This window comes from Cervus canadensis, chromosome 2 (genome assembly GCF_019320065.1).
Source record: "Cervus canadensis isolate Bull #8, Minnesota chromosome 2, ASM1932006v1, whole genome shotgun sequence".
Lineage (NCBI taxonomy): Eukaryota > Metazoa > Chordata > Mammalia > Artiodactyla > Cervidae > Cervus > Cervus canadensis.
The window spans coordinates 86,902,670-86,913,366 of NC_057387.1; the positions used below are offsets into that span (position 1 = coordinate 86,902,670).

General features: G+C 51.4%; 1 protein-coding gene across 3 annotated transcripts in view; it reads right to left on the minus strand.

Moving 5' to 3' along the window:
- ACOT11 (acyl-CoA thioesterase 11) overlaps positions 1-6,709 on the minus strand; it is a 47,460-nt gene extending 40,751 nt beyond the window's left edge. Inside the window, exon 1 of one of the 3 annotated variants that reach the window (XM_043461209.1) lies at positions 6,453-6,707. Coding sequence is in view for 2 of the 3 variants with exons in the window: in XM_043461207.1 (XP_043317142.1) it covers positions 6,453-6,485 (33 nt within the window). In the remaining variant the exon portion in view is untranslated. Of the gene's footprint in view, positions 1-6,452 lie in introns of all 3 variants that reach the window. The other 2 variants (XM_043461207.1, XM_043461208.1) reach the window with 2 other exon arrangements.
- Positions 6,710-10,697: the final 3,988 nt, after the last annotated feature.

Here is a 10,697-nt window from a genome sequence, read left to right on the forward strand (position 1 = left end):
GAGCAAGGACATTTATGATCCACATTCTTAGCAAATTTCCAGTACATAAGACATTATTATTATTAACTACAGTCACCATGCTGTACTTCAGGTCTCCAGAACTTATTCATCTTACAGCTGAAAGTTTGTACCCTCTGACCAACATTTTCCCTCCCACCCTCCCCCCCGCCGACACCACTCTACTATACCTTTTTTTTTTTTTTTTGGCTGCATGGTGAAGCATACAGGATCTTAGTTCCCTGACCAGGGATCAAACCCACAGCCCCTGCAGTGGAAGCTCAGAGTCTTAACTACTGGACCACCAAGGAAGTCATCTACTATACTTTTTTGAGCACCTACCATGTTCCAGGAATTTATATACCTTATATAATGGCTTTGTATCCACAAGCCATTTAATGCTAGAGATGGTGAAGGACAAGGAGGCCTGGCGTGCTGTAGTCCTTGGGGTCGCAAAGAGCTGCACAAGACTGACCGGCTGAACAACAACACCACCTGAATTAAGTGAGGGCCAACACTCCCTCTTGCACAGACGAGGGAACTGAAGCCAGGCCACCTGAGGCCACTCCGCTCTGGGTGGTGGAGCTGGGACTTTGTTTTCTCACTAACAGAGCTCTTTCTACTCATGCACTAGGCTTCCTCTCCAGAAGAGAGGCTTAACACTTAATGTCTACTCACATTAATTACTATTAATTACTGTCTGATTTGCTGAGAGCAGATTATTACTACCAGAGAAGGCCCAGGCAGGATACATATTATATAGGCAAGGGGGCCAGGGAGGGAGGGACTCAAGGGGTCAGTGCCAAATGCTCTCCCTATTCCTTTGGAAAGACTTTTTCCCACATCTTATAAACCTCCGCCTGGACCATGCTTTCTAACCTGGAAAAGTTTTCAAAGCTGAGCTGCCCCATCATCCTCTGCAGGGAGACCGCCTGTCCCATAGGCTGTGAGAGACAGGGCGCTTCCCTGTGTCACAGCCCAGCCACACCGTGGTGTCATCGTAGGTTTGAACCTCAGTCTTTCTATCAGTTAGAGGGCACCCGAGGACAGGTCCAGTCTGACTCAGCCCTGTGTCCCCCAAATGCTGGACTCTGGTCCTTTCCATCACTGCCCGATGCCACCTCCTACCCACAAGGAGGCTGTTTCTGGGAACACCAGGAACATGCAGGCCCGCAGCCAGGGAGCTGGCAGAGGACCCAGCCAGCAGCACCATCTGTCCCTGGAGCCACAGGACACAAGGCAGAGGTCTCAGTCCCTTGGCTCAGCCAGGTCAGCCCGGGACAAGGAGAAGAGCCACAACACCAGGGCCCCTGCCCAGCTGCAGCTCAGCATCAGACAAGACTTCGAATTCTCTAACACACTCATAGTGACTCGGCGCCAGAGCTTTGGTTTTCTCAGCTGTAAAGCTAGATGAAAACCAGCAGCCTTGCAGAGCTGTTGGGAAGTTTAACTAAGCTTGACACTCAGTAGGTATTCAACAGAAGGCAGCATGTACCATATCACCCAACCCACTGACCCTGTCATTGACCCACTAAGGAAACTGAAGTCCAGAGGAGACAGAAAGAAAAGAACCAATATTTACTATAGTCAATTATGTGCCAATTTCTACACTCCTCCAATGCCTTTAATCTTGCCAGCGATCTAACAAGATCTGCAGGAACAGACCTGCTTCACGGGAAGAGGCCTACAAAGATGACGTGAGTGAGCATCTCAAAGGCAGTTAGCACTTAGCACTGTCCAGCTTGGCCCCAGGCTCCTGGACCAGACACAGGGCAGAGGTGCAGCCTCTCCAGGTCATGGTGTGTATGAGGTTAAAGCAGGAGGTCAGCTCTGGAGCTACATTGTCAGTGTGTGAAGGTAGGCAGAGGAGGTTGGCATGGGTGAGTCTGGGTGTGAGAGTGAGGCTACTTACTGAGTGGCCAAGTCAAAGGCTGGGAAAGGGGTCCCACTTAGCAGGTAGGGGTTCTGAGTCTCCTGCCAGTGATACCAGCCCTGCACATCGCCTTACTTCTCTGTGCCTTGCCTGCATCAGGGTGCTGATCCCACGGTCCACCTCCCAATTGTGAGCGGTCGGGGTGGATGGGAAGCAGTGGGGACCTTCACAGCACTGGCCATTCAGAGGAGAGGAACTCCTTTGATGTGTCTCCCTGGGCTGAGCTCAGCGTGCAGGGACTACACACCTTGGCACCAAGCCTGGGGTCTAGAGAGCCCCAAGGAGCACACAGCCTGGTGGACAGGGCAACAGGACTCACAGCACTCCAAACCCCAAACCCTGCTCACGGGGCCCAGGCCCCCAGCCTGCAGCTCATCGTAGCCTTGTCTCAGACCCTTCCAGCTGCTCTGCCCTCTCTCACTCCACTCCCAGCCACGCCAGCCTCCCTTCAGCAGCTTGCCAAGCTCCCCCCACCTTGGAGCCTGCAAATGAACGCTATTCCTTCTGCCTGGACCGCTCTCCCGCCAACTCCTCCATGCCTCAGCAGTCACCTGGTCAGAGAACTCTCTTCTGACCTCTCTCATTATTCTCTAACAGTTCTCTGTTCCCCAGAAAACCTGAGTTTAATCTTGGCAGCACACTTACTAGCTGTGTGACCTTGGGCAAGTTACTTAACCTCTCTGTCTCAGTTTCATCTTTAATATGGGCACAGCACCACAATCTACTTCACAGAATTATTATATGGAATATACAAACTAATGCAAGCTTGTCACCTAGCTCGCATTTGTGACATTTATTATTACTATTCACAGCTCTTATCACAGATTTTCATTGAATATTTCTTTGACTACCTTTTCACTGTGTCTCCCTCATTAGCTGTCAGCTCACAACAGCCTGGGTTCATCACAGAATACTCAACCCTGACACAGGCTAATCGCTATAGAGGAAACACCCAAGGCAAACACAACATCCCAAGGAAACACCATTAATCCTGGGAGCAGCAGGATGGAGATTTGAAGGGGAATGACAGCTGAGCCGGGTTTTGAAGGATGAAGACGAGTCCTCCAAGCAGACTGAGAACACCAAGGCTATGCACCCATGGCTGAGGCTGAGGTCCAAATGTGGCTCTCAAATAGGCTGAAGCTAAGTGTCCGCGTTTCATCTCCTCTGGGAAGACTTCTGGGAACCCTTCAGCCCGCTCTGAGCCGTCACGGCCGCCCATTTGTTCACAAGTTTTTGTGTTCCTGCTACATGAAATGAACATTATTTTATGTCTAGGGTTTCCTCTTCCCCCACCACTCAGTGGGGTAGTTGAGGAAGCCAGGCGCCTGCTTTGCACTGTCAGGACCAATCTCAAAGTGGGGCACAAACCCTTCGCAAACATCCAGACCCCCAGAATGTCAAGGCTGATGGAGACCTCAGAGAACAACCAGAACAGGGGAGCACCTGGCTTAAGGTTAAACGTAAACAATGGGTTGAAGATGAGATGTTAATCCAGAGGTGGCCAAATACTGTGTCCTAAACCTCCCCACACTTTGAACTAGACCCCAGTTGAGGCTGGGGGTGGGGGTGGGAAGCGGTTCCAACAGCTGTCCTCAGGTTCAAGGTGAAGCAGGGGGTTACCACGGGGGGTCGGAAGCAGCAGGCAGGTCTGTGGGCTCGTGAACACATGCACAGATGCCCACAGCTGTATCTGGTCTCCCACCACCCTGTCAGCAGCACCACCAGGGGCAGGGCTCCTCTGGGGGAACTGGGACAAACAACCCCATCCTCATCCCCAGGGTAAGTGAAGTCCTGGGCCCCGGGGGGAATTGCCTAGACAGGGCTAGAACCCAGGTTCAATAGAGGTTCACAGCCTCCCACAGAGTGCCCGCAGGTGCCTGCCAGCCCAGGAGGGCGGGACTCAGTACCCAGTACAGACTGGCCGCTTGCATGGGGAAGAAGGGTCTCCACTGAGAGAAACAGGACAAGCGACCCTTTCAGCACCACCATAAGGGCATCAGTGCTCCTCCAGCCTTGTCCCCCCAGGCTGGCAGCAGACTTGCAACCTCACTCACTCACTCACTCACTCACACGTGCCGAGTGCTCACTGGGTACCCAGTAACAGGTGAGAGCCAGGACCGACTCCAACATGGTCACTGTTGGCAGTGCCATGTGATACTGACAAGGGCCCTGAAACCCTGTGAAGCAGAGCTTGTGGGTTATCTGAGGGCTCCGTTTAACCCAGTTCTCTTTGTCCCCAGGGAAGAGTGTGGTGGGGTTTTTTAGTTTGCTTGCTTTTCATTGAAAACCTCTCTGGTAACAAACTCAGAAAATGATCTCCTCCTGTATTCCGGGAGAACTTGGAGAACTCAGGAGGAAACAAGGGGAGTCCAAGGAGATCTGCCATTCAGGCAGCAATCCAAAGGTGGTGATCAAGGGCACAGTGTTCTCAGCCAGGATGAGGTCACCCATGTCACCCTGCGAGCCCAACTTCCATGCCCCACCCCCACCTCTACTCCCAGACTCAGGGTGCCGGCGGGGCAAATGTGGGGAAGCAGAATGCCAGCTTGGCTCTGAGTTGGGACACGTGGGTGGGAATCCCATTCTGGGATTTCATCGCGCCTAGCTTTAAGTTCTCTAAGAGCTCAAACTCTAGAGCCAGACTGCCCAAGTTCAAATCTCCGCTCTGCCACTTTCTTCCAGTGTGATACTGGGCAAGTCTTCAACCTCTCTGAGCCTCAGTTTCCTCATGGGGGACATGAGATGATAACTGCACCTATCTCACAAAGAACTGCAGGAGTTATAAACACAAAGCATCTGATATGGTGCCAGCATGCTCAGCCGTAAAGGATTTGCTACTACTGCCATCTCTGTAATAAACACAACTTGCTCCTCCCCTGCCTTCTCCCCAGTTACTGATGAGGATCAATGGGAAAAGAGTCATGAAGAGTTAACGACAACAGGGCACAAGAGAAGACACAGACAGCCCTATCCACCTGCAAGAGGCTCTCTGCCCTGCACTCAGCGATGGGACCAAGAGGCCCTGATGCTCAGATCCCATCCTTGGTCTCACTGAGACGCTGCCTGTGCCCACTGGTTCACTAAGCCTTCCCTCAGGCCGGGCCATGCCCATCCCAGTGCTGGGCACACCAAGAGCAGCCTCGGGTGGTGGGAGAGATGGACATGCAAATTCAACACACAATCCCGGGTGGGAAAGAGCTAGCACAGGGGCTTGTCATGTCAAGAGAAATCTGGGAAAGCTTTCCAGAAGAAGCAGCATCTGAGCAGAGATCCGAGGGCTCAGAAGAAACTTATCATGGAGACAAGTTCGCAGGAAGCTGGTGGGGAGTCTGGCAGTGGCGGGGTGGGGGCCACTTAGCAGAGAGCACTCTAGCAGAGGAGGGAACAAGAGTGGTGCGCTGAGGCAGTGGCAAGCTGTTTGGTATGGTTGCCATACTAAATGCAGAGGCGTGGGGAAGGGGGAATGAGGAGGGAAAGCGGGCAGAGGCAGATGACCGAGATCCTTTTGTATCAGGTAAGGAATGTGAGCTTGATACCGAAGGCAGCCTTCTGAACAGGTGAGGAATAATTACATTTACCTTTTAGAAGCATCTCTGTAGTGGAGGGTGAGTAGGAGGGGGTGAACCTGTGACCGGGAAGCAAGGAAGGAAAGGTGCTGGGCCAGTTGAGGATCATGAGTGGGCTGAGTGGTGGTCGTGCAGATAGAGGAAGGGAGTGGAGAATGGAGATGTGGAGAGTGGAGATGTCTTCATTTACCCCTTTTTTAAGGCTTTCCCCCGAAATGTCTTCAGAGGACACTCACTCTACGCCCGGCATAGCACGTCTGCCAGTCTGTCCTGAACCTTTTTCCATTTACCAGATAAAAGGCCCCCACCAGGGACCGCTGAGCACTTGGGTCTGTCTGGTGCCTCAGCATCCAATCTCAGCTCCAAAGTCCCTGTTAAGAGGTTCAGGGAAACGTTCTCTGCAAGGTTGCCTTGCAGAACACCTTCCCAACAGCCCTCACTTGGTCCTGCACATGCTCTCCCAAAGAGGTCATTGTCCCAAAGAACCCTTTGGTTTCAGTCAGCCTTACTCACTCACCCACACGCACACCCCTAGCCTGTAACTTCTAGCAGCTCCGAGCACTTCAAGCCCTGCACCCTGAGAGTTAAACACCACAGAACCACAGAGCTCAGTCATCCGGCAGAAACCAGCACGGAACTCTGTGGGGAGGCACACACACCCCCAGAATAGAATCCCAGATGCAAAGAACTTGCAGAAGATGATTCTACTCAACCTGGCTACTCGGCCTAATGGCCCCTGGGGCTCGTTTGGTGATTGTTGCTTATAATGAACCAGCCCAGGAGTTCTGAAATTTCTCCTTGCAGAGAGAGCTAGAAAATGGCCCGTGGAAAGGGAGAGAGAAGATGTAGGACTTCTAACTTCAAATGGAAACTTCAGTTCTCTTTGGGGATCCCCAGACTCCAGTCCCCTCCCTTCTGCCTCCAAGCCTCCCTCCCCCGCCCACCCTCCATACCCTTCGCAGGTGATTTCCGACAGTCTGGATCATTGCTGTGGAGGCCCGCTAGCTGGTCGCACCCTCCTCGGAGAGACACTGGTCAGAGAGACTCTGACAGCCGGCTCCAACTCCGAACGAACGAACGCAGCGGATCGCCTCGCCTCCCACTCCTCCTCTCCCTCCGCGCTCTGGCCCTCCTGAACCAACCCTTATCACTGAGCCCGGGCCCTTTCTCAGACTGCCCCCCTCCCCTAGAGCCCCGCACAGAGGCTCCTGTGCCCGCCCGCTCAGCGCAGAGGAAGGAAAGAGGCTGCCAGCTGGGCCACAGCCATGTCAGGGGCCCTGTGCCCGCCCACTGGGCACCCAGCCGGACGCTCACTACAACCCAGCCACCGCCAAACTTGGTCACCCCCACTCCTAGCCCCTGACGTCCTCCCCACAGGGTCTCTGGCTGTGGGATCACTCCCGGTCCCAGCCAGGAAGACTGACAGAACGGGCACCAGGTTTCCATCCGTCCACTAAGGGTCAGGCCAGAAGGTGGCAGGAGGCCAGGGAGCTGCCAGCAGCCTCCCAGAGAGATAGCAGATCCACCTGCTAGGACTCTTCACCCTTGGGGTGCCGCCTCACACTCCGGCCTGCCAGCATCAAGCAGCTGCTGGCCGGGGACAGGGCACACCCCCTCACTTCCTTAAAATAGGCAGTGTGACTTTTCTAAAAGTGACACCTACCAAATTCCACCCACAGGCACCATAGAGTTCAGCCCCCGGGCACCCACCCCAGCCCCTCTGTAGCCACTGCTGACTAAAAGACCACCAGGATCTTCTCTTCTCCCTCTCACTTCTGCAAGAGACATGGTGAGGCAGACTTGACACACACGGGATTTCTCACGACAGGCCAACAGAATCAAGTGCTTGGCGCTTAGGGAAAGAAGGAGGGGAGCGGAAGGCAGGCAGGGGAGCTGGGGTGGACAAGTGCATGGTGCACAACAAGGAGCGCCTCGCAGCCACCTAGCACCCACTGTGTGCTGGGCCTCACCATGTCCTCATTTCAACCCCGACACGGTCACTTGGGGAGGGTAGGTCAGGTGTCCCAGGTGTCCCAGCTATTGAGTGCAGAGCTGTACTGGAACAGAGGTCAGTCTGATTCTGCCTCTGCCCCTCATCACCTCTAGTTCACTTACCACGTGCCTAATGTCTCCCCCTGGGCCTAAGACAACTGGGCTGTGGCCTGTTTTCTTTTTTTTTCCACTAATGTGCTGTGTGACTCTGGGCAAGTTACCGGCTTTCTCTGGGCCCTCTTATTCTAGGAGTCAAGGACTCTAATGTCCATCACTATGAGCTCAGGCCTTCCCTTCAAAGAGTTTATGTCTGTCAGTAGGCTTCAGTGTCAACAAATGAAAAATTAAAGTCAAGCCTTAAAAATGGCAAGATGGGGACTTCCCTGATGGTCCAGTGGCTAAGACTGAGCTTAATGCGGGGAACCTGGGTTCGATCCCTGGTCAGGAAACTAGATCCCACATACTGAGACTAAGATCAGGGGCAGCCAAACAAATAAATAATTTTTTTTTTAATGGCAAGATGGTCTAAGGATGGCACTGAGGGTTGGGGTAACCTGGGAGGCTTCGTGGAGGAGGTAGCGCTAGAGCTGGACTGGAGACGGAATCAGCTGAGAAGAGGGATGATGTGGGAGGACTAAAGGGAACAGGACAGGATGCAGTCATAGGCAGTAACGATCCTCATCTTGTAGGAAAAAGCTGGAAATCTATCATCGAGGACCCTGAATGCCAGGAAACAGGGTTCAGGCATCGAGGAGCCTCTGAGTTGAAGTTTGTGCTCAACATGATAAAAAGCCATGTGAGGTGAAGAGGACAGGTGTCACGAGAACTTTCTGGACAGGTAAGAACAGCAGCTCAGAAAGAGGACAGTTCATCTCACTAGATAAAGCAGGCAAGAGGACGATTTCAGGGTCTTCCTTATGCAGATGAGGTGAAGGAAACCCAGAAATCCTCTGGTCCCCAACCCTACCCTCTCTCCAGAGATGTCTGGACTCAGACTCACTGGACTCAGTCTAGTGCCCTCATCTTACAGATGAGCACATTGAGACCCAGGGATGAAAAGTGAGCCAACCAGAGTCATACAGTTAGGAAGTTGTCTAGAATCACCACCACTCCTGACCTCAAACCTAGAGTCCTGGCCACCACACCGCCACAAGACATAAAATATGAAAGGCTTCGTTCAGTTAGACTTATGAGAAGACTTCCAGCAAGGCTGAATCAACGTACTATCAAGAACTAGGTCTTTCTGCAGAGGCCCCGGCAGCCCACGAAGGTCTCCCTCCCCTTTGCTATTTATTACAGAACTGACCCATATGTCTCTTTAGCAGCTCTGTTTGGGCTATTACTCCAATGAATATTTCCATGGGTGTCTGTCTACCCTATCCAAATTGGGAGCCCCTTGATGACCGAGATCCCATCTTACTGATCTATGTGCCTCTCCCACAAGCCCCCAGACTAGGGCCCTAAATGCGGATGGTGTGAGACACACCTGATGAATCATAGTCCTGGAAAGGCAAATTGAGAAGAGATCTTCAGTGATAGCCAGTCAATGGTTCTCCAACCTCAGTCTGCATCAGAATCAGCCAGAGGACTTTTTTATTTTTGGCCACAATGAGAGGCATGTGGAATCTTAGTTCCCTAACCAGGGTTTGAACCTGCACTCACTGGCTATTCAGGAGACTCAGGTTCAGGAAGATCCCCTGGAGAAGGAAATGGCAACCTGCTCCAGTTTTCTTGCTTGGGAAATCCCATGGACAGAGGAGCCTGGCAGGCTACAGTTTATGGGGTTGCAAACAGTTGGATAAGACTTACATGACAGAGAACTGAGCATGCATGCCCTGCAGTGGAAGTGCAAAGTCTTAACCGCTGGACCACCAGGGAAGTCCCCAGAGGGCTTACTGAAATACAGATCACTGGGACCCACCTTCAGCAGAGCTGCAACAGAGCCCAAGAATTTGCATGTCTAACAAGATCCCAGATAACTACTATGGTGTGATCACTCACCTAGAGCCAGACATCCTGGAATGTGAAGTCAAGTGGGCCTTAGGAAGCATCACTACGAAAAAAGCTAGTGGAGGTGATGGAATTCCAGTTGAGCTATTTCAAATCCTAAAAGATGATGCTGTGAAAGTGTTGTACTCAATATGCCAGCAAATTTGGAAAAATCAGCAGTGGCCACAGTGGAAAAGGTCAATTTTCATTCCAATCCCAAAGAAAGGCAATGCCAAAGAATGTTCAAACTACCACACAATTGCACTCATCTCATACGCTAGCAAAGTAATGCTCAAAATTCTCCAAGTCAGGTTTCAACAGTACGTGAACCGTGAACTTGGAGATGTTCAAGCTGGATTTAGAAAAGGCAGAGGAACCAGAGATCCAATTGCCAACATCCACTGGATCATCAAAAAAGTAAGAGAGTTCCAGAAAAATATCTACTTCTGCTTTTGACTATGCCAAAGCCTTTGACTGTGTGGATCACAACAAATTGTGGAAAATTCTTAAAGACATAGGAATACCAGACCACCTGACCTGCCTCCTGAGAAGGTGGGTATGCAGAAGAATCTGTATGCAGGTCAAGAAGCAACAGTTAGAACTGGACATGGAACAACAGACTGGTTCCAAATAGGAAAAGGAGTACGTCAAGGCTGTATATTGTCACCCTGCTCATTTAACTTATATGCAGAGTACATCATGCGAAATGCCAGGCTGGATGAAGCACAAGCTGGAATCAAGATTGCTGGGAGGAATATCAATAACCTCAGATATGCAGATGACACCACCCTTATGGCAGAAAGTGAAGAAGAACTAAAGAGCCTCTTGAAAATGAAAGAGAATGAAAAAGTTGGCTTAAAGCTCAACATTCAGAAAACTAAGATCATAGCATCCGGTCCTATCACTTCATGGCAAACAGATAAGGAAACAACAGAAACAGTGACAGACTTTATTTTCTTGGGCTCCAAAATCACCGCAGATGGTGACTGCAGCCATGAAATTAAAAGACACTTGCTCCTTGGAAGAAAAGCTATGACCAACCTAGAGAGCATATTAAAAAGCAGAGACATTACTTTGCCAACAAAGGTCCGTCTAGTCAAAGCTATGGTTTTTCCAGTAGTCACGTACAGATGTGAGAGGTGGACTATAAAGAAAGCCGAGCGCCAAAGAATTGATGCTTTTGAGCTGTGATATTGAAGAAGACTCTTGAGAGTCCC